General features: G+C 50.6%; 1 protein-coding gene across 1 annotated transcript; it reads right to left on the bottom strand.

Annotated features, from left to right (window-relative positions):
- Nucleotides 1–1,701: 1,701 nt before the first annotated feature.
- LOC134664429 (cell division cycle and apoptosis regulator protein 1-like) lies at nt 1,702–23,100 on the bottom strand. The gene is made up of 16 exons (XM_063521074.1): nt 22,319–23,100; nt 21,541–21,692; nt 20,681–20,906; nt 19,928–20,223; nt 19,246–19,546; nt 18,758–18,914; nt 18,364–18,641; nt 16,687–16,857; nt 15,928–16,098; nt 15,447–15,590; nt 14,622–14,857; nt 13,369–13,471; nt 13,166–13,280; nt 12,570–12,805; nt 3,359–3,474; nt 1,702–2,022 (listed from the first exon to the last, which is right to left on the bottom strand). Exons 1-16 carry the CDS (start codon nt 22,994–22,996, stop codon nt 1,848–1,850), a joined length of 3,555 nt encoding a protein of 1,184 aa, XP_063377144.1. The 5' UTR covers nt 22,997–23,100; the 3' UTR covers nt 1,702–1,847.
- Nucleotides 23,101–25,377: the final 2,277 nt, after the last annotated feature.

The following is a 25,377-nucleotide window of genomic DNA, read 5'->3' as shown; positions in this document are numbered from 1 at the left end:
CTATAGCTTCGTACATTCATAACTGTCTAATTATATAATAGCGGAAGCAGTTATAAAGTTGACCCAAAATTTTTTATTAAGCTATGAGCTTCATCACATATGTTCCTTGAGTAATTCTAAGCATTTCAAGCCTGGGGGGCAATAAGAAATGTGCGTCTACTCGGATTTGTAATGGATTCAAACTTTCAACCCCTTTTTAACCCTGTTAGGAGATGAATTTTACAAAACGCTGAAATTACTTTTACTGTCTTTTAATAATATCCCCAAATACATAGATTCAAGTCCCGCGTTCGAATTTTTTTTGATATCCATACAAACTTTCGACCCCTTTTTCACCACCTTAGGGGATGAATTTTCTTGTATTTTAATAATGTATCTTTTTACTAAGTTTCAAATTCCTATCTCAAAATAAAACTTGAACCCCATACAAACTTTCATCTCCTTTTTAACCCCCTTAGGATAAGAAGTAATTTCTCAAAATTGCTTCTTATCTCTTGTACAATTTATAAATGTAATCTAGAGTGCAAATTTCAACTTTCTATCTTTTGTAGTTTCGGCTCTGCGTTGATGAATCAGTCAGTCAGTCAGGACACTTGCATTGTACCCCACCCTCCCCGACTAGACGCACGCTTCTTTTTGCCTCCCAGGCTAGAAATGCTTACAATTACTCAAATATCAGATGTGATGAAGCTCATAGCTTAATAAAAAAATTTTGGGTCATGTATGGCAGCGATACATAACTGATTCCAGTATAAGGTCCTATATTGTAGTAGTGATTATACTGATTATATTTGCATCTTTCAAGTGGGCTGCATTCTCTGACCTCCAGCTATGAACAGCAGTAATAAAAGGACAATGCAGCTGGCTCTTGAAACCATTGACCATTTTTCAGGGCTAGCATTATGTCTATAAGAAGTTTATACAGTGAAGTATAGATCAAAGAAATAAAACATCAGTTTTGCCGCTTGGAATTCATTTTATTGCTATTGAAATACATAAATTAAGCTTTATGTAGGTCTTTAATGACTGTAGGCTTTCTGACTTACATAAAGTTAAATATCTCTATTTTTAATACCCTTTAGGACCATTCCACGGGCTGTCCTGTACAAACGCATTTTATTTCACTACAACTTTTACTTCGGCGTTTAAAACAGAAGGTTCCACGTTCTACAAACTATTTATTTTCCATAAAAAAATAAATGAGTGCCTATTTTGAAAAAAATATTTTTTTTTGGAAAATAAATATTTTGTAGAACGTGGCGGTGATGTATTCCATATAAATTACCTACCTAACCCTTATATTATACCTAAGAACAGATGTAAAATTATAAAATTTTGAAAGGCATTATCTCGGAAAATATTAGATATACAGAGACAATTCTAGTGTCTTATTGTAGCAAATTTAGTCTACTTTAAAAACGCCCTAGGAAGTTACTATCAAAAACTAGTACTTTAGGGTTATAATCGCCCAAATCTAAAAAAAAAATCGGTTTATTCGATTTTTGACAAAGTTGCGTTCGGCGCTCGAGGTCACAAACTTGGATTATTCATTGTGCCAACATCATAAACATGCCTGCAAAAAATCAGAACTACCGGATTTGACGCAAAAGAGCCAGGTTACAAAATTCGACAAATTTACTGGATTACATATCTTCAGTAAATTCGCGTTTGTACGGGACAAACGGTAGACACTATGATGGAATGCTCCTTATTGGTATACAAGTAAAAATACTTAAACATTCTTAAGTTCAATATTTACGACTTGCATTCACGCGACTATTGTATAATGCTAAGCTTATTTTATAATTATGTCAAATTATACATAAAATCTAAGTATAATAAGTGGTTTATTCCTTATCATCAATTTCCATGTTCTCTGTGGTAATGATATCATTAGTTTCTTTTTCCTGGCTTGAAGAGTCAACTTCCGTGCTTGTGGGAATTTCTTGTTCTTCTTTAGTTGATTTCACATCTAGATCTTCTTGCTTGGGAATTTCCTCTTTCTTTGGCAATTTTTCATACCTGTCAAATAAAAACAATGAAATAAACAACAAAAAACCGGCCAAGTGCGAGTCGGACTCGCGCACCATTACGCAGTACCATTACGCAAAAACGGCAAAAAAATCTTTGTTGTATAGGAGAGTCCTAGTAATAGGGTCCCGTTTTTACTCTTTGGGTACGGAACCTTAAAAATGTCTAAAGGCATGACCCATTGATACTGTTAATTACAGATTTTATTATCAAGGCAGGTGGGAAATTGCCGCGCGAAGCAGCCCGGTTAGTGGATATGTCGCAGTCGGATCGTATAATCCGCCGTATTACATTACGGCTAGCCGTTTTCAAAAACAGGGGCGTTTTGAAATGCGGCGGTTTAACGATTAGCCGTATTGAATGCGGCTGAATGAGAATCCGCCGGAATGTATTCGGCGCCATACGTTCTTCAACAAGGCTAGCCGTAATGTAATACAGCGAGTCATTAGCCGCCGCTTTGACAGTTTTTAGTTCCCATTTTTAACACTCGTGGCGCTGCCTGACAAACGCTGGGGTGTCCATCAAATCTGGAGTTTGTCGGACTGTTTCTTTTCAAAAAAAAATTTCCTTCGCAACTTAACTAGACGGAGCCCCGCTTCGCGGGGCTCCTATTTCTGAGCGGTTTGCCCTTCGGGCATCTGAAGCTACCTAACGAACCTAACCTACCTACCTATTGATTAAGTGAGACGTCCGTGAAAACATTACACTTTGGGGAAAAAAGCGTAGGTAGCTAATTAGGTTAGGTTCGTTAGGTAACTTCAGATGCCCGAAGGGCAAACCGCCCAGAAATAGGAGCCCCGCTTGCGGGGCTCCGCCTATTTAAGTTGTGAAGGAAATGTTTTGGAAAAGAAACACATGTAGTGCGGTGGGACCATGGTAGAAATAAATTAAATCGCAAACATTGTCAAACTCCGGTTACGTAGGCGACCGAAAGAACTGGTCACTCTACAATGTACGATGCGGCTAAACGTGGGCCGCCTTATTGAAGAACGTATCGCAGTGACAATCCGGCTAATCGTCGAACCGCCGCATTTCAAAACGCCCCTGTTTTTGAAAACGGCTAGCCGTAATGTAATACGGCGGATTATACGATCTGACTACGACAGATACATGCCTCGCCCGAGGCAAAGCGGGCGAGGCACTCTACACAGACTGACTAGACGATGCGAGAACTCGCATGCATCATTCCCGGATCGGTCGGTTGAATTTAACGTAACCAAAAGTTCTCAATGTAACTAAAATTGCATGCGAGTTCGCGCGCCGTCTAAATCAGCCTTAATAAGGTTGGGAATCTAATGTAAAATTGTAGAGTAACAAAACAACGTACTTTGACGGTCCGTTCACAATTTCGACGACGTCGTCGTCCTCGTACTTGATGTTCACAACGGCTTCTACTTTAGACTGGATGCTTTTCAAGGCGGAATGGAAAATCTTGGAGCTGGCCTGTAATTACAAAGTATTTTTTAATCACAGTGAATACATTTTTTCTGAGGAATTTTTTGTTACTACGGTTAGAAATTAGGCGTTGCCTTAATTGTTGCAATTTGAAATCGCCCATCGGCGGCGGTGTGGGCGCCAGCATGTTGCGGGGTAGGGTGGTCCAATTTTATATGGAGAAAAAAAAGAGGATATATTTTATTTCCACAAGCCTCCTTTTAATCTATTATGAAATAGTTATCTATGTGTTTGAAGTGATATGTGATTAAGTGGTCGCGATTTTGTGATTTGCGATAATTTCATACAAACTAACACAAAATTAATAATTTCGACCCGTATATTTTAACAGAATTTTAATTAATAGATAAACCTGCTGCTAAAGAGCCATTAAAAACATTTCTAAAGTAGAATTATTAAACAGTTAATTTACTTTTATACATTGTTTTGTACGGCAGAATTGTTTCATTTATAGCGATCTCTAAATGATGTTTAATTGCTCCAAATTTTGGCTTGGATAACTTCTATGTACAGTGAAACCTGGTTAAGTGGGACCTGGATAAGTGAGAAACCTCTATAGCTGGGACTCATGGTGCGGTCCCGACACTTTAGCACTGAATTACCTCTGTTACTGAGAAAAAACGAACCTCTATAACTGGGATTCGTTGTTGTGATTTTATAGTCACATTTACCTCTATAATTGAGACAGAGAGTGTATTTTACCTCTTTTACTGAGACTATATGTATAGATTACATTTTTCTAGTTTTTTTTTAGAATTTTATAGGGAATTGACTTCTGCATCTGAGATAACGTCAATCAATTTATGACCTCTCTAACTTGGACTTCATTGAACAATTTCCGTATTCTTACTTACTCTTAGTCTATCCACAAATTCAGCATTTACCTAATTGTGTCTAAACAACTTCAAGTTTGATTTAGTTAATTTATGTAAGTAGTTAAAACTATCGAAACGAAAGCTGAAATTTTGATAAGTGTTAGGGGTCATCCATTAATTACATCACGCGTTTAGGGGGAGGGAGGGGGTCAAGAAAATGTGACATATTGTGACGTGGGGTAGGGGGGAGACACAAACTTTGTGACGTCACTTTAACTTCATCAGTAACCGAAAATTTATTTAAATTTTTTTATTCGCTGTACATTTAAATAACAAGTTTTTAAAACGATAATGGTTTTTATTCGTTTAATTTTCTTTCCTAAGCAGTTTTGGGTTATAAAATTACTAATATTTATATCGTCAAAAATATTTTGATAAAATATTAATAATACTTAGGTACTTACTTAATTCGATTTGGCGATTTCGTAGAAAAAATGTGACGTCACACTAGGGGGGGAGGGGTTTGTCAAATGTGACCAAGTGTGACAAGGAGGGGGGGACGGGTCAAAAAACCTAGAAATTCGTGTGACGTAATTAATGGATGACCCCTTACTTATAAATAAAAAATATTTTTTTATTTATTAAATTTCTAATACGCAATGAAGTCCGTATCAAATTTAATTTAATTTTGAAATATCTCTCCTTTGGAGGATCATTCAAAATAAATTCAAATAAATATTTAAACAGACTTAAAAATATAGGGTCAAGGATTATTTTACCTTATTTATTTTTAAAGACAATTACTAAATACCTTATTAACCACCTCTATAACTGAAATATACTCTATTATCACCTCTATTAATGGAACCCTCTGTAAATGAGACAGAAATTTATTTGTACCTGGCTAACTGGGAGCCTGGGTAAGTGGAAAACCTCTTTAAGTGAGACAAATTTGCTCGTCCCTTGAGATCCCACTTATCCAGGTTTCACTTTTGGATTAAAAAAAGAACCTTGTGGAAAAGGAAGCCAGAATTTTTTTGAACCACCCTACTGCAGGGCCATATATTTGATCGAATTCAGGATTGTTATTAAGTTCTATTGCTTCGTGTACACACAGTCACGTATAGGATGGTAACGATTTATTTTTAAAATATTAGGTTCATCATAAAGTTAATTACTCCGCGCGCGCTTGCGTCTCGCTAGCAGCGGCGGAGCATGAGCTCGCAGCAGAGAATAAACATGGCAACATTTCCCTGCTCTCGCTAAGAAGCGGGCAAGTCTACAGGGCATATGAACGCTAATCGCTCCGCTGCTCGCAAATAATGAAAATGTGACGTATGTAATGTGTAGGTACCTGGAGCGAAGTGACTCGGGCCCTGGCGGCGGCGAGCTGGTCCTGCAGCTCGGTGAGCTGCGCGGTGGCGCCGCGCTCGGCCTGCTGGCGCGAGGCGGCGGCCTGGCGCGCGGCGCGCAGCTGCGCACGCGCGTCGTCGAGCGCCGCCTCGAGCCTGTGTAGTGTGTAGGTACCTGGAGCGAGGTGACGCGGGCCCTGGCGGCGGCGAGCTGGTCCTGCAGCTCGCCGAGCTGCGCGGTGGCGCCGCGCTCGGCCTGCTGGCGCGAGGCGGCGGCCTGGCGCGCGGCGCGCAGCTGCGCACGCGCGTCGTCGAGCGCCGCCTCGAGCCTGTGTAGTGTGTAGGTACCTGGAGCGAGGTGACGCGGGCCCTGGCGGCGGCGAGCTGGTCCTGCAGCTCGCCGAGCTGCGCGGTGGCGCCGCGCTCGGCCTGCTGGCGCGAGGCGGCGGCCTGGCGCGCGGCGCGCAGCTGCGCACGCGCGTCGTCGAGCGCCGCCTCGAGCCTGTGTAGTGTGTAGGTACCTGGAGCGAGGTGACGCGGGCCCTGGCGGCGGCGAGCTGGTCCTGCAGCTCGCCGAGCTGCGCGGTGGCGCCGCGCTCGGCCTGCTGGCGCGAGGCGGCGGCCTGGCGCGCGGCGCGCAGCTGCGCACGCGCGTCGTCGAGCGCCGCCTCGAGCCTGTGTAGTGTGTAGGTACCTGGAGCGAGGTGACGCGGGCCCTGGCGGCGGCGAGCTGGTCCTGCAGCTCGCCGAGCTGCGCGGTGGCGCCGCGCTCGGCCTGCTGGCGCGAGGCGGCGGCCTGGCGCGCGGCGCGCAGCTGCGCACGCGCGTCGTCGAGCGCCGCCTCGAGCCTGTGTAGTGTGTAGGTACCTGGAGCGAGGTGACGCGGGCCCTGGCGGCGGCGAGCTGGTCCTGCAGCTCGCCGAGCTGCGCGGTGGCGCCGCGCTCGGCCTGCTGGCGCGAGGCGGCGGCCTGGCGCGCGGCGCGCAGCTGCGCACGCGCGTCGTCGAGCGCCGCCTCGAGCCTGTGTAGTGTGTAGGTACCTGGAGCGAGGTGACGCGGGCCCTGGCGGCGGCGAGCTGGTCCTGCAGCTCGGTGAGCTGCGCGGTGGCGCCGCGCTCGGCCTGCTGGCGCGAGGCGGCGGCCTGGCGCGCGGCGCGCAGCTGCGCACGCGCGTCGTCGAGCGCCGCCTCGAGCCTGTGTAGTGTGTAGGTACCTGGAGCGAGGTGACGCGGGCCCTGGCGGCGGCGAGCTGGTCCTGCAGCTCGGTGAGCTGCGCGGTGGCGCCGCGCTCGGCCTGCTGGCGCGAGGCGGCGGCCTGGCGCGCGGCGCGCAGCTGCGCACGCGCGTCGTCGAGCGCCGCCTCGAGCCTGTGTAGTGTGTAGGTACCTGGAGCGAGGTGACGCGGGCCCTGGCGGCGGCGAGCTGGTCCTGCAGCTCGGTGAGCTGCGCGGTGGCGCCGCGCTCGGCCTGCTGGCGCGAGGCGGCGGCCTGGCGCGCGGCGCGCAGCTGCGCACGCGCGTCGTCGAGCGCCGCCTCGAGCCTGTGTAGTGTGTAGGTAACCTGGAGCGAGGTGACGCGGGCCCTGGCGGCGGCGAGCTGGTCCTGCAGCTCGGTGAGCTGCGCGGTGGCGCCGCGCTCGGCCTGCTGGCGCGAGGCGGCGGCCTGGCGCGCGGCGCGCAGCTGCGCACGCGCGTCGTCGAGCGCCGCCTCGAGCCTGTGTAGTGTGTAGGTACCTGGAGCGAGGTGACGCGGGCCCTGGCGGCGGCGAGCTGGTCCTGCAGCTCGGTGAGCTGCGCGGTGGCGCCGCGCTCGGCCTGCTGGCGCGAGGCGGCGGCCTGGCGCGCGGCGCGCAGCTGCGCACGCGCGTCGTCGAGCGCCGCCTCGAGCCTGTGTAGTGTGTAGGTACCTGGAGCGAGGTGACGCGGGCCCTGGCGGCGGCGAGCTGGTCCTGCAGCTCGGTGAGCTGCGCGGTGGCGCCGCGCTCGGCCTGCTGGCGCGAGGCGGCGGCCTGGCGCGCGGCGCGCAGCTGCGCACGCGCGTCGTCGAGCGCCGCCTCGAGCCTGTGTAGTGTGTAGGTACCTGGAGCGAGGTGACGCGGGCCCTGGCGGCGGCGAGCTGGTCCTGCAGCTCGGTGAGCTGCGCGGTGGCGCCGCGCTCGGCCTGCTGGCGCGAGGCGGCGGCCTGGCGCGCGGCGCGCAGCTGCGCACGCGCGTCGTCGAGCGCCGCCTCGAGCCTGTGTAGTGTGTAGGTACCTGGAGCGAGGTGACGCGGGCCCTGGCGGCGGCGAGCTGGTCCTGCAGCTCGGTGAGCTGCGCGGTGGCGCCGCGCTCGGCCTGCTGGCGCGAGGCGGCGGCCTGGCGCGCGGCGCGCAGCTGCGCACGCGCGTCGTCGAGCGCCGCCTCGAGCCTGTGTAGTGTGTAGGTACCTGGAGCGAGGTGACGCGGGCCCTGGCGGCGGCGAGCTGGTCCTGCAGCTCGGTGAGCTGCGCGGTGGCGCCGCGCTCGGCCTGCTGGCGCGAGGCGGCGGCCTGGCGCGCGGCGCGCAGCTGCGCACGCGCGTCGTCGAGCGCCGCCTCGAGCCTGTGTAGTGTGTAGGTACCTGGAGCGAGGTGACGCGGGCCCTGGCGGCGGCGAGCTGGTCCTGCAGCTCGGTGAGCTGCGCGGTGGCGCCGCGCTCGGCCTGCTGGCGCGAGGCGGCGGCCTGGCGCGCGGCGCGCAGCTGCGCACGCGCGTCGTCGAGCGCCGCCTCGAGCCTGTGTAGTGTGTAGGTACCTGGAGCGAGGTGACGCGGGCCCTGGCGGCGGCGAGCTGGTCCTGCAGCTCGGTGAGCTGCGCGGTGGCGCCGCGCTCGGCCTGCTGGCGCGAGGCGGCGGCCTGGCGCGCGGCGCGCAGCTGCGCACGCGCGTCGTCGAGCGCCGCCTCGAGCCTGTGTAGTGTGTAGGTACCTGGAGCGAGGTGACGCGGGCCCTGGCGGCGGCGAGCTGGTCCTGCAGCTCGGTGAGCTGCGCGGTGGCGCCGCGCTCGGCCTGCTGGCGCGAGGCGGCGGCCTGGCGCGCGGCGCGCAGCTGCGCACGCGCGTCGTCGAGCGCCGCCTCGAGCCTGTGTAGTGTGTAGGTACCTGGAGCGAGGTGACGCGGGCCCTGGCGGCGGCGAGCTGGTCCTGCAGCTCGGTGAGCTGCGCGGTGGCGCCGCGCTCGGCCTGCTGGCGCGAGGCGGCGGCCTGGCGCGCGGCGCGCAGCTGCGCACGCGCGTCGTCGAGCGCCGCCTCGAGCCTGTGTAGTGTGTAGGTACCTGGAGCGAGGTGACGCGGGCCCTGGCGGCGGCGAGCTGGTCCTGCAGCTCGGTGAGCTGCGCGGTGGCGCCGCGCTCGGCCTGCTGGCGCGAGGCGGCGGCCTGGCGCGCGGCGCGCAGCTGCGCACGCGCGTCGTCGAGCGCCGCCTCGAGCCTGTGTAGTGTGTAGGTACCTGGAGCGAGGTGACGCGGGCCCTGGCGGCGGCGAGCTGGTCCTGCAGCTCGGTGAGCTGCGCGGTGGCGCCGCGCTCGGCCTGCTGGCGCGAGGCGGCGGCCTGGCGCGCAGCTGCGCACGCGCGTCGTCGAGCGCCGCCTCGAGCCTGTGTAGTGTGTAGGTACCTGGAGCGAGGTGACGCGGGCCCTGGCGGCGGCGAGCTGGTCCTGCAGCTCGCCGAGCTGCGCGGTGGCGCCGCGCTCGGCCTGCTGGCGCGAGGCGGCGGCCTGGCGCGCGGCGCGCAGCTGCGCACGCGCGTCGTCGAGCGCCGCCTCGAGCCTGTGTAGTGTGTAGGTACCTGGAGCGAGGTGACGCGGGCCCTGGCGGCGGCGAGCTGGTCCTGCAGCTCGGTGAGCTGCGCGGTGGCGCCGCGCTCGGCCTGCTGGCGCGAGGCGGCGGCCTGGCGCGCGGCGCGCAGCTGCGCACGCGCGTCGTCGAGCGCCGCCTCGAGCCTGTGTAGTGTGTAGGTACCTGGAGCGAGGTGACGCGGGCCCTGGCGGCGGCGAGCTGGTCCTGCAGCTCGGTGAGCTGCGCGGTGGCGCCGCGCTCGGCCTGCTGGCGCGAGGCGGCGGCCTGGCGCGCGGCGCGCAGCTGCGCACGCGCGTCGTCGAGCGCCGCCTCGAGCCTGTGTAGTGTGTAGGTACCTGGAGCGAGGTGACGCGGGCCCTGGCGGCGGCGAGCTGGTCCTGCAGCTCGCCGAGCTGCGCGGTGGCGCCGCGCTCGGCCTGCTGGCGCGAGGCGGCGGCCTGGCGCGCGGCGCGCAGCTGCGCGCGCGCGTCGTCGAGCGCCGCCTCGAGCCTGTGTAGTGTGTAGGTACCTGGAGCGAGGTGACGCGGGCCCTGGCGGCGGCGAGCTGGTCCTGCAGCTCGCCGAGCTGCGCGGTGGCGCCGCGCTCGGCCTGCTGGCGCGAGGCGGCGGCCTGGCGCGCGGCGCGCAGCTGCGCACGCGCGTCGTCGAGCGCCGCCTCGAGCCTGTGTAGTGTGTAGGTACCTGGAGCGAGGTGACGCGGGCCCTGGCGGCGGCGAGCTGGTCCTGCAGCTCGCCGAGCTGCGCGGTGGCGCCGCGCTCGGCCTGCTGGCGCGAGGCGGCGGCCTGGCGCGCGGCGCGCAGCTGCGCACGCGCGTCGTCGAGCGCCGCCTCGAGCCTGTGTAGTGTGTAGGTACCTGGAGCGAGGTGACGCGGGCCCTGGCGGCGGCGAGCTGGTCCTGCAGCTCGGTGAGCTGCGCGGTGGCGCCGCGCTCGGCCTGCTGGCGCGAGGCGGCGGCCTGGCGCGCGGCGCGCAGCTGCGCACGCGCGTCGTCGAGCGCCGCCTCGAGCCTGTGTAGTGTGTAGGTACCTGGAGCGAGGTGACGCGGGCCCTGGCGGCGGCGAGCTGGTCCTGCAGCTCGCCGAGCTGCGCGGTGGCGCCGCGCTCGGCCTGCTGGCGCGAGGCGGCGGCCTGGCGCGCGGCGCGCAGCTGCGCACGCGCGTCGTCGAGCGCCGCCTCGAGCCTGTGTAGTGTGTAGGTACCTGGAGCGAGGTGACGCGGGCCCTGGCGGCGGCGAGCTGGTCCTGCAGCTCGGTGAGCTGCGCGGTGGCGCCGCGCTCGGCCTGCTGGCGCGAGGCGGCGGCCTGGCGCGCGGCGCGCAGCTGCGCACGCGCGTCGTCGAGCGCCGCCTCGAGCCTGTGTAGTGTGTAGGTACCTGGAGCGAGGTGACGCGGGCCCTGGCGGCGGCGAGCTGGTCCTGCAGCTCGCCGAGCTGCGCGGTGGCGCCGCGCTCGGCCTGCTGGCGCGAGGCGGCGGCCTGGCGCGCGGCGCGCAGCTGCGCACGCGCGTCGTCGAGCGCCGCCTCGAGCCTGTGTAGTGTGTAGGTACCTGGAGCGAGGTGACGCGGGCCCTGGCGGCGGCGAGCTGGTCCTGCAGCTCGGTGAGCTGCGCGGTGGCGCCGCGCTCGGCCTGCTGGCGCGAGGCGGCGGCCTGGCGCGCGGCGCGCAGCTGCGCACGCGCGTCGTCGAGCGCCGCCTCGAGCCTGTGTAGTGTGTAGGTACCTGGAGCGAGGTGACGCGGGCCCTGGCGGCGGCGAGCTGGTCCTGCAGCTCGCCGAGCTGCGCGGTGGCGCCGCGCTCGGCCTGCTGGCGCGAGGCGGCGGCCTGGCGCGCGGCGCGCAGCTGCGCGCGCGCGTCGTCGAGCGCCGCCTCGAGCCTGTGTAGTGTGTAGGTACCTGGAGCGAGGTGACGCGGGCCCTGGCGGCGGCGAGCTGGTCCTGCAGCTCGGTGAGCTGCGCGGTGGCGCCGCGCTCGGCCTGCTGGCGCGAGGCGGCGGCCTGGCGCGCGGCGCGCAGCTGCGCACGCGCGTCGTCGAGCGCCGCCTCGAGCCTGTGTAGTGTGTAGGTACCTGGAGCGAGGTGACGCGGGCCCTGGCGGCGGCGAGCTGGTCCTGCAGCTCGCCGAGCTGCGCGGTGGCGCCGCGCTCGGCCTGCTGGCGCGAGGCGGCGGCCTGGCGCGCGGCGCGCAGCTGCGCACGCGCGTCGTCGAGCGCCGCCTCGAGCCTGTGTAGTGTGTAGGTACCTGGAGCGAGGTGACGCGGGCCCTGGCGGCGGCGAGCTGGTCCTGCAGCTCGCCGAGCTGCGCGGTGGCGCCGCGCTCGGCCTGCTGGCGCGAGGCGGCGGCCTGGCGCGCGGCGCGCAGCTGCGCACGCGCGTCGTCGAGCGCCGCCTCGAGCCTGTGTAGTGTGTAGGTACCTGGAGCGAGGTGACGCGGGCCCTGGCGGCGGCGAGCTGGTCCTGCAGCTCGGTGAGCTGCGCGGTGGCGCCGCGCTCGGCCTGCTGGCGCGAGGCGGCGGCCTGGCGCGCGGCGCGCAGCTGCGCACGCGCGTCGTCGAGCGCCGCCTCGAGCCTGTGTAGTGTGTAGGTACCTGGAGCGAGGTGACGCGGGCCCTGGCGGCGGCGAGCTGGTCCTGCAGCTCGCCGAGCTGCGCGGTGGCGCCGCGCTCGGCCTGCTGGCGCGAGGCGGCGGCCTGGCGCGCGGCGCGCAGCTGCGCGCGCGCGTCGTCGAGCGCCGCCTCGAGCCTGTGTAGTGTGTAGGTACCTGGAGCGAGGTGACGCGGGCCCTGGCGGCGGCGAGCTGGTCCTGCAGCTCGGTGAGCTGCGCGGTGGCGCCGCGCTCGGCCTGCTGGCGCGAGGCGGCGGCCTGGCGCGCGGCGCGCAGCTGCGCACGCGCGTCGTCGAGCGCCGCCTCGAGCCTGTGTAGTGTGTAGGTACCTGGAGCGAGGTGACGCGGGCCCTGGCGGCGGCGAGCTGGTCCTGCAGCTCGCCGAGCTGCGCGGTGGCGCCGCGCTCGGCCTGCTGGCGCGAGGCGGCGGCCTGGCGCGCGGCGCGCAGCTGCGCGCGCGCGTCGTCGAGCGCCGCCTCGAGCCTGTGTAGTGTGTAGGTACCTGGAGCGAGGTGACGCGGGCCCTGGCGGCGGCGAGCTGGTCCTGCAGCTCGCCGAGCTGCGCGGTGGCGCCGCGCTCGGCCTGCTGGCGCGAGGCGGCGGCCTGGCGCGCGGCGCGCAGCTGCGCGCGCGCGTCGTCGAGCGCCGCCTCGAGGCGCGCGCGCAGCGCCGCGTTGCGCGCCTCCGCCGCCACCCATGCGCCTAAGTCGATCACGCGCGACTTGTACACCACCACACCTAAGCGCAAAACTAGGATTAATGACAAAATTCCGACTCCATATCCAGACTCTTTAAAAGAGGAAGAAGAAAGAATAGTCGTTCAAAAGCAACGCATAGTGGTCGCATGCAAATTTCACGAGTCCTTGTTGACGCAATAAAAAAATCGTCGAAAAACAGTGTCACCGTCATGTTCAACTACAATAAAATATGGCGTTGTTCCATGATGTCAGTCGGATGTTTGAGTGCACACGAAATGTGTATAAAGAGCCAATTACATTACAATGCCTCTACTTTCATTACGAATAAAGTTTCTTAGAAGTTAAAGTCTCGTAATAAGATTACATTTTTTACTCCAAAAATAACTAAAAACTTATTTACCCTTATCGCTAACGTCCTTAGTTTCGCTAGAGCCGGATTCGCCTTCGGTGGGTCTGTTGAAGATCGGCAGCAGCTCTCGATTACCCGCTGCAATTGCGGCCTCTAGCTCGGCGATCTAAAATAAACATACAAATTAATACATATTAAGTTGCAACGTCTTTGACGGTCAAAGTGAATGTCAAAATGTAGTTGACGCGGCTTACGTGAGGGGGTACCTCCTGAGGAACGACCGCGGTGTCGAGCGGCAGATCTTGCATCGCCTCGTGCGAGCCGGCCACGAGATCCTTGATGGACTGGATAAGGCTCCTGCAAATAAGCAGTTACATTAGGATGGCAATTTAATTTCAAAATAATTATAATGGCATGGCACACTGAGCTGTTTTTGCTTTATTTCAAACCTCATTTGATTTCAGTGTACAAATACTATAGTGTAGTGTGTACAAATACGAGCGGGACAACTGGAGGCCTAAGCTCATGAAGAGGTTCTGCAGATCCTTCTTGGTGACGGTACCGCCGCGGGTCGTATCGAAGTACACGAGTGACAGCAGCAAGTAGGGTAGTGTAACTCACTTGTAACTGAAAGAGTCCTTGATGCAGACTTTCTCGAGCACGCTGCGTATCTGCGAGCGGGACAACTGGAGGCCTAAGCTCATGAAGAGGTTCTGCAGGTCCTTCTTGGTGACGGTTCCGCCGCGGGCCGTGTCGAAGTACACGAGCGACAGCAGCAGGTAGGGTAGTGTAACTCACTTGTAACTGAAAGAGTCCTTGATGCAGACTTTCTCGAGCACGCTGCGTATCTGCGAGCGGGACAACTGGAGGCCTAAGCTCATGAAGAGGTTCTGCAGGTCCTTCTTGGTGACGGTTCCGCCGCGGGCCGTGTCGAAGTACACGAGTGACAGCAGCAGGTAGGGTAGTGTAACTCACTTGTAACTGAAAGAATCCTTGATGCAGACTTTCTCGAGCACGCTGCGTATCTGCGAGCGGGACAGCTGGAGGCCTAAGCTCATGAAGAGGTTCTGCAGGTCCTTCTTGGTGACGGTTCCGCCGCGGGCCGTGTCGAAGTACACGAGCGACAGCAGCAGGTAGGGTAGTGTAACTCACTTGTAACTGAAAGAATCCTTGATGCAGACTTTCTCGAGCACGCTGCGTATCTGCGAGCGGGACAACTGGAGGCCTAAGCTCATGAAGAGGTTCTGCAGGTCCTTCTTGGTGACGGTTCCGCCGCGGGCCGTGTCGAAGTACACGAGTGACAGCAGCAGGTAGGGTAGTGTAACTCACTTGTAACTGAAAGAGTCCTTGATGCAGACTTTCTCGAGCACGCTGCGTATCTGCGAGCGAGACAACTGGAGGCCTAAGCTCATGAAGAGGTTCTGTAGGTCCTTCTTGGTGGCGGTTCCGCCGCGAGCCGTGTCGAAGTATACGAGTGACAGCAGCAAGTAGGGTAGTGTTAACTCACTTGTAACTGAAAGAGTCCTTGATGCAGACTTTCTCGAGCACGCTGCGTATCTGCGAGCGGGACAGCTGGAGGCCCAAGCTCATGAAGAGGTTCTGCAGGTCCTTCTTGGTGACGGTACCGCCGCGAGCCGTGTCGAAGTACACGAGTGAGAGCAGCAGGTAGGGGTCCGGCGGCAGTTCTACGCCGCGGCTGCGCCGCCGGGGTGAGGTGCTGCGCTCGTCGTCGCTCGCAGAGCCCTGGTAGATTGAATCACATGAAGAACATTATGAATACAGGGTGGTATGGGTCTATATTAAGCTTGAGATATAAATAACTAGCGATACAGCCCGGCTTCGCGCGGGTTAACAAATTAATACACCCATACCTTCCTCAAGAATCTATTGATAGATAAAAATCTTATGAAAATCCGTTACTTTTTGAGTTTATCGCGAACAAACACACAAACAGACAGACGCCGCGGGGGACTTTGTTTTATAAGGTGTAGTGTTTATGTCAGTTTCTATCAAAAATAAACCGAGTAACAATGAACAACAGAACTTGTGTTTTATATGATACAATATAAATATGTTATTGGTTCAATTTTATCAAGGTATCTCATGAAGGTTTGTATTTTTCTTAATAATCCAAATCTAATCTGCTGTTACTAAAGACAAACTCCCTTATTCATAAACGCGGTAAAAAAACCTGAATTAGCTAATAATCGTTTGTCCTTATCTGTCATTTTGACTTATGTATTTGTAAGAAAGTGATAAAACATAGTTTAACTAAATCAGGCCCGTAAAGGTTTATGAATAAGGGGGGAAGAGTTTAAGGTCTCTTTCTTACCCGTCGTTCCCGCCGCCGTGAAACCTCGCGCCTGTCATCGCGCCGGTCATCTTTTTTGTCCTTTTCCTCCTTCTTATCCTCTTTCTTCTCTTCTTTTTTATCTTCCTTTTTGTCATCTTTCTTCTCATCTTCTTTTTTGTCATCCTTAAATGAAGAATAAAATTATTCATTTCATATACCTAAGCCAATTACATTATCCATTAGCAATGTTTTGTATATAAACCAGCCAAGTGCGAGTCGGACTCGCGCATGAAGGGTTCCGTACCAATACCCAAAAAACGGCAAATAATCACGTTTGTTGTTTGGGAGCCCCACTTTCATATTTATTATATTGTTTTTAGTATTTGTCGTTAAAGCGGCAACATAAAATACATCATCTGTCAACATTTCAACTGCGTGATAGCTAGTCACGGTTCATGAGATACAGACACACAGACGGACAGCGCAGTCTTAGTAATAACCCTAAAAACTATTTATATACCTTCTTATCAGCTTTGTCTGCACTCTTTTCGTCTTTAACTTCTTTTGACTCTTTCTCTTTGACTTCCTTTACTTCCTCTACCTTTTCGGGCAAGGTGTAAAGCGTTTTGTAGATGTAGAAGCCGAAATCTCGCATAAGCATCTCGTTCAAGAGCTCGGCAAACACGAACAGCTGTAAGGAAAAACAATGTTTTATAATCATGTTTAAAATATAAGCCAATAATGGCCGAAATATATCTAATCATCTTTTAACATCGCTTTGTCCAGCTGAATTATACATTTTCAGAGTTACTCATTTATTATACAAATGTTATGTAAAAATCACTTAACGTTTTCATTTTTAATGAAATCAATACCAGTCATTGCGTCACCAGATGACGTTGCGTTCAATGTTGTTATACTAATTTTATACAGATTTGTCATTCCTATGATTGGGAAGAACAGAGACATTTAAAGGCATTGTTCCTCTAGAGTCCGGAGTTAATAGGCATTACGCTTTCCTTCAAGTCACTGTCATCTGACCTTTAGGGGCACACCACACTAACGTCTTTTCCGCGTCGACGTCTAGTCAGCGCTATGGAAAAGGTTGCGTCGAGCAGCAGCCATAGAGCGACGCTCGGAAGACGCTAGTGTGGGGTGGCCCTTATTCCGTGGACTAGACGCACGCGACGGGCGACGACGTTCAGCCATTCATACATTTGGAATGCCACTCGACCAAACCTTGCAATACCTGTCTTATTTGCAATACTTGTCTCATTACCTCAAAGCTGTGCTCCTTGTTGTCAGTAATACGGTAGTCTAGCAGGAACGACAGAGTGGCGATGTTGCATGTGAACTTGCCGCCCTTAGCCGTCGTTGACGGGTGCACGAGAATGTGGGGCGTGTTCGGCACTTCGTAACGCGACTTTAACGTCTGCCTTTCTTTCTCCAGCTATAAAACAAAAAAATATGTAGTAAAAGCTTCTGTATGAACGTAAACTTGTAACACACTTGTAACAAGGAAAAACACAATATGATCGAAGTTTGAGGGGGTCGCGCGTATGCACAGACCGGGCGAGCGGGTTAACGTAAAATACAGTGAAACCTGGATAAGTGAGATCTCAAGGGACGAACAAATTTGTCTCACTTAAAGAGGTTTTCCACTTACCCAGGCTCCCAGTTAGCCAGGTACAGATAAATTTCTGTCTCATTTACAGAGGTTTCCATTAATAGAGGTGAGAATAGAGTATATTTCAGTTATAGAGGTGGTTAATAAGGTATTTAGTAATTAATGTATTTAAAACTAAATAAGGTAAAATAATCCTTGTCCCAAAATATGTTTTAATATTTATGATTCTCCAATGGATAGATATATCAAAATTAAATTAAATTTGATACGGACTTCAGTGCGTATTAGAAATTTAATAAATGAAAATTAATTATTTCTTGTTACTTATCAAAATTTCAGCTTTCGTTTCGGTAGTTTTAGCTACTTAGATAAATTAACTAAATCAAAGTTTGAAGTTGTTTAGACACAATTAGGCAAATGCGGAATTTGTGGATAGACTAAAAGTTAGTAAGAATACGGAAATCGTTCAATGAAGTCCAAGTTAGAGAGGTCATAGATTGACGTTATCTCAGATACAGAAGTCAATTCCCTATAAAATTCTAAAAAATAAAAGAAAATGTAATCTTATAAATATAGTCTCAGTAAAAGAGGTAAAATACACTCTCCGTCTCACTTATAGAGGTAAATGTGACTATAAAATCACAATAACGAATCCCAGTTATAGAGGTTCGTTTTTTCTCAGTAACAGAGGTAATTCAGTGCTAAAGTGTCGGGACCGCACCACGAGTCCCAGCTATAGAGGTTTCTCACTTATCCAGGTCCCACTTAACCAGGTTTCACTGTAGTATGAGCACCGCTGACTGACGACAGCGCGTGCGGCAGATTTTACCTACAATGTCGCCCTGAATCGGTGTTATAAGATGCCGCTTATGGATCACTACTTTAAGCAGTGGTTTACTGTTAATAACAGTAAACCGGTTATAGTGTTTGGTCTCTACTGATTAATTTTGTTGGCAATGGTGCCTTGTGGAATAACATTAAATAAAAGGGTTCCACTAACTCTCGCATCGAATGATAGTCCCTATGATAGTTCACTTTTATGTGGAGTAGCTGTCACATTAAATGTTTGTAGACATTTATTTTGAAGTTTAACACATTAATTTAATTATATAGGTAACATTTAAATAATAAATATATAGTAAAATCATATTTTTTTTTAATTAAGCCCAACAACAACAAAAGAGATTTGAAAGAACTATCATTTGACGCGAGAGGTTATAATAAAACATGATAAGACACATATGGGGCTGAAGTTCCACGTAGTCTACAGTGATGAAAATTGTAGAAGTACAGTTTATTATTAAATTTACTGATTTCTAGTAAACTTACCTTTTTCAATTCCTGTTCAATTTCCTTCTCAGACTTTTGCACCGGTTTTTTCTCCTTTTCCTCCTTTTTCTCTGTCTTTTCCTCTTTCTTTTCTTCCTTCTCCGCTTTAGGCGTGTCATCCTTGTCATCGGTTATCTCGATGGAGTCGTCTTGTTTAGGCTTGTCCTTCTTATCTTCTGCATCATCGTCCAAAACTTCCACCTCGTCACCTTTAGTTTCCTTTTCTTCTTCTTGCTTGACCAGTTTAGAAAGACGGGACACCAGTTGAGCACGCAAGCCTGTGAAATAATATAAATTAACCTCAAAACTCAGCATGAAACATATGTACGATACTTGTAGTACGCGGCTCATAAGGATAATGAAATTATGTCAACATTTTATTTGAATATTTTACCTTTGCAGCTGACATTACGAGCTCTCAGCTCTTGGCGCAGTTGGTCGACTTTAATGGTCCTCAAATCGATCTTGGAATAATGTGTCGGCTCAGGCCTGTCCTCATCATCATCATTCTCATCAATGGTTATAGTACTGTCATCGTGGCTTGGCGTATCCTAAAACACGAGCAATCATTGTAGGATTTGTAACATTCCCAGGGTGCGTTTAAGAAGTATAAAGAAATGTTTGACTTTAATAGTTCAGTTAGCAAGATTGTTGTAAAATATTAATCTACTGTGAGTACTCCTTTTTTATTTCAATAAAATTAAGTTTACGGGACTATGGTCTTTAAATTTATAGAGCTATTGAGTAAAATGAAAGGAATGTAAGTATAATGTGAGATTATTGTAGTTTGTAGCATCTCCATGACATCGGGGGGCAGCAGGACGCGCAGGCATCGCGCAACGGGAGTCGGCCGGAAATAACCAAACAAAACTGGGAACAAACAATTTTGGATTTGTCCGCTGGCGGAGCCTCCGCGGCCGGAGCAGGAGCAGCAGCAGTCTCGGCGGGCGGCGCCGCGGGCTCGGCGGCTGCGGGCGTCGGCGCGGCCGCCACCTCCGCCGCGACGATGTCGAGTTTCCTTATCGCGTTGTCGCAGGCTGTCTTATATGTCTCCTGAACGTTGGCCCACTCGATACGCGAAGGCTGCGCCGACCACACGTCGGGCAGGAACAACACCACACACTCGAGCCGCGACTTGCCGTTGCTGCCCTCGCGCCAGTAGTAAAACTCCACCATTCGGTACCTGCGCGGGTAACACAGTTATAATACCATACTCACAAGACCGCGATCACTGCATGGACGCGACACATCCGGAGAGTCAAAACTGCCGTTTTGGTAGGTCGTACATCGATACTGCATCCGATCGATCGCCATTCATGATGTACGAACGCCTCCATACTCTCACAAAAGGAATGTGTTTGACCATGACTAAGTTTACGGAATGGTAAAACTTTGATAACTTCTTATTTCACTTCAGGGCACGGCTCTACTTACGCGTAGCATACGAAAGCTGATTCATACATTTTAAAATAAGAAGTTTAATTCTTAAAGTTAATGGAATCAGCATAAAAACAGCATCAGGGCAGAAGACCAGAAAGTGGCGAAAGTAAAAAGAGAGACTTACCATTGGGTGCAGTTAGACAAATCAATTCCAGTCAGGGCCTTGCATGTGCGTATGGCGGTTTTGACCAGGACGCTGGGGTCAGATTGAGGGTTTTCGCCATCCAGAGAAGGACTCCATGGTCCACCTATAGCAAAATTTTCACCACCTTTTCCTTTCTGGCCAACAAGGAACTTGATCAGACGGGTAGGGTGCAAGGGAGTTTTGGAATTGGTGGAGCGTTTGTCTTTCTCGTCTACTTTAGTCAGCCCACATTTCTGGTAAAGTGATTCCAGTGTTGGCATGCTGATTAACATCACCTAAAATAAAACAACACACAGAATTAATTAACAATTCTCATTTAAAATTTAATTTCAGATTGTGAAGGCGGCACAACTAGCACATACATCATCATCATCACTACGCATCATGTGTCAGTACGTCAATCACATGGCCTATCGTGGAATACGACAATTGAAAGTTCGGTTTCTGCCTCTCTATCACTCTTGCATATTTGAGCGATAAAGAGGCAGATAACTAAATTTCGATTTTCACGTTTACGGGTAGGCCCTTGTTAACAAACCGCCTTGCTTGATGCATCAATGTCATATTTTATTGTCTGTGAAAACTTGTCAAAAAACAGTTTAAACCACAGTATGTTTAAGTTAGTCTATGAATTTACTAGAGTCGGTAGTGCTGCACTCTGACGGCAGAACATTGCAGTAATATCCCCTATTAAGAGATCGTTGAGATGTTGTGAATAAAATATGGTGTTACCTTTGCTGAAAATCTGTAATCCGCATCAGGAGGTTCCAAAATGGCGTCATTGCCAAGAGGATTGTCAATATCCTTGTTCATGATGTAGTACTGGCACGGGTTGTTGAGCGACAATGGAGACTGCGGTGGGAATGTCTCGCCCCATTTCACATGGGCGTTGAAGAAGTCAGACGGCACGTACATGTTAGTGTACCTTTGAGACAGCGCTGGGACATCTAGCTTCTCACTGTCACAATAAAAAACAATGTTATATACTGAAGAAAGTCTGAATTCTACAAAATGCTGCCTGTGGATTGTTTGCACATATTGGTGTACCCCATTCATAATTGATGTGATAACTATAACTACACAAATTGATGATAAATTAAGATCCTATTTCATCAAATCAATCGCAATACACAACAATTTATACAATACATAAGACATAAACAAGTATGGTGTTCATTTTCAAATTCCATACAATGTAATTTTTGCTACATGGTCTAAACCTTATTTTTTTACCAGACGTTAAATGTGATCCATACAAGGTTAATACCGTCTGTGTTAATTTATGGACTTATCTACCTGCACTATGTACATAAATTGGAGGAAAAGAGTTACCATTACTTTAGTGGTTATAAAATTTATAATCTTATCAAAAAACAGACTAATAGCAGGGATCCACAATCTTTTTCAGTCTGCAGCACACTTGCAAGTTTAAAATTAAATATTGGTGCCCTAACCTAGCTAGTATATTCGAAATAGATACCTAAGTAATATGGAGAGCCTCATGGCAACCCTCTTTACTGTCTATGGCTCACAGTTTGGGAGCCCCTGGATCCTCTAGCAAATCTATCAAAAAAAATTTTTTAAACACTTACATGTCCAATGGCATACGTGGTACCCTGACTACATATTTGACTGGAGAAGGTTGGTGAATCACGGGGCGCTTGCGGGGTGGCGAATCTCTCCTGTTCACTCTGTTGTCGTGGATGTTCCTTGAGCGTGAGCGGCTTCTGGTTCTTGAGCGTTTCTGAACAATCAATTTTAATTTATATTTTGTTTATTTATCGAAAAGGAGATGGCGGGACGACTTGGAAGCATTTTATCCAGATTAGTGGGAAAGTACAAACGATAGGGTTGAGTGGAGAAAAGGAGGCTGAAAGTTTTGACATGTATCTAAATTGAACCTAAGGTACCAACAAACATAGTTACCAAATAAAATTGATATGCACATGGTGATTTTTGCTCGGTGTTATTCATGAACACATTACGTTCCTCAATTTGCTATTAACCTTTTAACCGCCAGCAATTTTTGATCGAGCGTGCTCGTGTCGCCACCGACAGTAATTGTACCACGCAGAGTAAGGTTGGCATAGTTATGGGAGTTATAAATGTGCTGTAAAAACCAAATCAGATCTTTGTCTTATTTATCAGACTGGCGAAATGAGCTGGATATGTAATGTCTTATATATCAGACTCTGGCGGTTAAAGGGTTAATTTTATTGTTTGTCTTAATAAGTCAGTTTGACTTATGTATTTGTAAGAAAGGAATAAAACATAAATGATGCACGATAGTACTAATTACGGCTTGGAAAGTTTTATGACCGGGTTGTGAGTTTAGATTTAGAACAATAAATAAAATGTAACATCATTTACCCTATTATCTCTGTCTCTGACATCCCTGTTGTCTCTGGCTCTCTGCATATTACGGTCCTTCCTGTTTGACTGTCTATCGCCAGAGGGTGGCGGTACAGCATTATAGTTGTTGCTTTTTGGGGTGTTCTGCTTCTGGTTACCAGGCCCGTTTTTAGGCAGCACCTGTACTCTGGTCGCGTTCCACTTAAACGGCATGTTTGGGTTGTAGTTTGCCTCCACCAGAACTCTGTCGTTTACTTTTGGAATGATGCCCTTGGCGCACACGGAAGTCTGATAGAAGACATCGTGATCGACAAAGCCGAAGTCGTTATGAGTCTTTGTTACAGTTCCTGTGAACACCCTCTGTTCGCTGGATGGCGCCGTTCCGCCGGATGAGCTGTTTTGGTACATTCCCGGGTTCATAGCACGTGGTGTCGGGTACGCAACAACATTGCCCGGATACATTTGACCTTGAGTCATTTGATTCATTTGCATTTGCCCTGCCATTGGCATGGACATGCCACTCTGGGCTTGCATCATACTCGGGTTAAACACAGCCGGAGTTTGTTGGAATGGCATCATACCCTGTTGTGTCATCATAGAGTTAGGGTCCATGATTTGTGTGTTCATGCCGGTCATATTTGTATTTACGTTTGATCGCGCCCATGGCGGGTTTTTAGCCCCGCTGCCGGTTTGCATTTTCACATAGACCAATAAAAACTAGCACTTTTAACGTAACTTATAGCAATAACGCTCTTAAAAAACGTTACACACGAATGCGTAACACTGCACAGCCACAATATGGCGGCAGGCGGCAACAATAAAGCCGTGTCCGCGTGTCTATGGTATGGCATGTATCTTGTCTATGGTTCATCTACCGGAAGTCGCAATGTCACTACAATAATGTACAGCCATAATCGTATGGCCGGATAATGAGCAAGGTGGCGGTGCGGTACGGTAGTCTGTTACGGTTTTAAGATATATAGCAGAGCTGTCTTGATGGAATTAACGGCTCTATTTAGGTTCAAACTCAATTTCCGTTTCTTCTCATGGCAACTACCGACTTGTCGGTGTCCATTCGAGCAAGGGCTGTACCAAAGAGTAAAGTAAGTATAATAGGTAAAGAGAGCCCTCTTGAAGCATTTTATGGAAACTCATTTGAAAGAGCCATCTCTGATTCTCCCCCGAAACTAAGTATGTATGTGTGCGTGTACAACTACATATGCATCCATACGTGTACTTTCGTCCCACATAATATTAGGTCTACTTGGTCGGTTTAAAAGTCCATTTTTTGATTGGTTTCTTGTAACAAATAACTGTAATTGTTTACAAGAAGTCAAACAAAAAATGTACTTGTAAACCGCCCAAGTAGACCTAATATTATGTAGAAAAGGTTTTAAAGAGTGGAATGAATATAACAGAAACATAATAGTAAGTAATAGTAAAGTATTTTATTGCCTTCAATTTGGTATATACAGATAGTACCTATTAATAGCAGGAATCTACCGCTTGCAGCTTCTGACTCTATATCCATTGTCTAAGCAGGTACCTCCATAATATGCGCTCCAGTTCCTCCCACGACGTGTCTTTAGCGGAATCAAGACGCACGATTTTTTGCAGAATGTCATAGAACATGTTTGTCGTGTCGTGACCAAAATTAAAATTGCACTATTATAGTTTCGAACTTATACAGAGGTCCTTTTCATCGCTATTTGCAGTGAGCACTAACGATGGAATTTTTCATTTTTCGTTCGAGAATATCTAAACCTCCCGGCATTTTCTTGAGCACTATTAAAAATTTTAAACCTCCAGTGGCCCATTTTATAAAGCTACAAGTTACAATTTACAAGCGGAAGTCTCTTTCTAACCCTATGTGTTAGAACGAGACTTCCGCTTGTAAATTGTAATTTGTAGCTTTATAAAATAGGCCACAGGTGTTGTAATATTGGGAGGCTAATTTCCCTATTTTCGTATTTAATGCTTGCTCCATTTTTACTCGGTTACACTTTAAAATTAATAGAGAATAATTATCTTATATAATTTGTTTACGACATTTATTTTGGTCTGACAAGTAAACAACAGTTGCTAAGTAACCAACATTATAAATAAAGAAAGGTCTTGACAAACTAGGTATGTAACCTTCTCAATATTGTATTCATGCCTTAAAATTGTATCAATTTTATAGTGACACATCTAATGACGTAGTTTGCATAATCGGAAGTCTGCTTTACGCAATTTTTCTTTCTTTCTAAATTGACGCCATCATCCGCCATCTTTACTGACGTTAACTATGTTCCGAGTGTCCCCCCCCTGGGCTGTACAGTGGTAATAGCACCTTTCAGGCATTCGTAGGTGCACAGTGAACTTTCTACTCCTCAATCCAACAGCTGTGAGGTGTGCGGTAATAAAGATTTTGCACCGATTTAAATAGAACAAAATGAGAGAGCCTGTGCTATTACTCTATTACATTATAAACGTCATATTTATTTATAAATAATAAATACCCAAAACATGTATTAAATTTTGTATATAGTTGGTCATCAGATCTTGTCAGTAGAAAAAGGCGGCAAATTTGAAAAATGTAGGCGCGAAGGGATATCGTCTCTTAGAAAATTTGAATATCGCGCTTTTTTCTATTGACAAGATTTGCTTGACCATCTATACCTAAGTATAACTTGGTCAAGAAAATCTTGTCAGTAGAAAAGGGCGCGAAATTCAAATTTTCTATGAGATGATATCCCTTCGCGCCTACATTTTCTAAATTTCCCGCCTTTTTCTACTGACAAGATTTGCTTAATCATCTATCTATATGTCGGCGGCCGATCGTAAGATCAGGCATATCGTGAAATTCCTAAGCATATCGTGAAACGTGAAAATATTTGACTCGTTCCCTGAGTCGACGGAGCCCCGCTACGCGGGGCACCTATTCCTGGGCAGTTTGCCCTTCGGGCATCTGAAGCAACCTAACGAACCTATCTTACCTAATATATTTGTTAAATGTGACTATCCTCAAAACAATACACAGGAACATTACGATCTGCCTGATCTTACGATCGGCCGCCGACATATAATAATGTCAT

This window comes from Cydia fagiglandana, chromosome 5 (genome assembly GCF_963556715.1).
Source record: "Cydia fagiglandana chromosome 5, ilCydFagi1.1, whole genome shotgun sequence".
NCBI classification, from domain to species: domain Eukaryota; kingdom Metazoa; phylum Arthropoda; class Insecta; order Lepidoptera; family Tortricidae; genus Cydia; species Cydia fagiglandana.
This window is presented reverse-complemented; position numbering and strand designations above follow the sequence as displayed.

Excerpts from the sequence above, each read along its gene's own strand:
- LOC134664429 (XM_063521074.1), bottom strand. The coding sequence starts at position 22,996 with ATGCAAACCGGCAGCGGGGCTAAAAACCCGCCATGGGCGCGATCAAAC. Across the intron at positions 13,472-14,621 it reads AAGGACTCTTTCAGTTACAA|GAGCCTTATCCAGTCCATCA; the intron begins GTGAGTTAACAC and ends GCTTATTTGCAG. Across the intron at positions 13,281-13,368 it reads CTCAGGAGGTACCCCCTCAC|ATCGCCGAGCTAGAGGCCGC; the intron begins GTAAGCCGCGTC and ends TGTTTATTTTAG.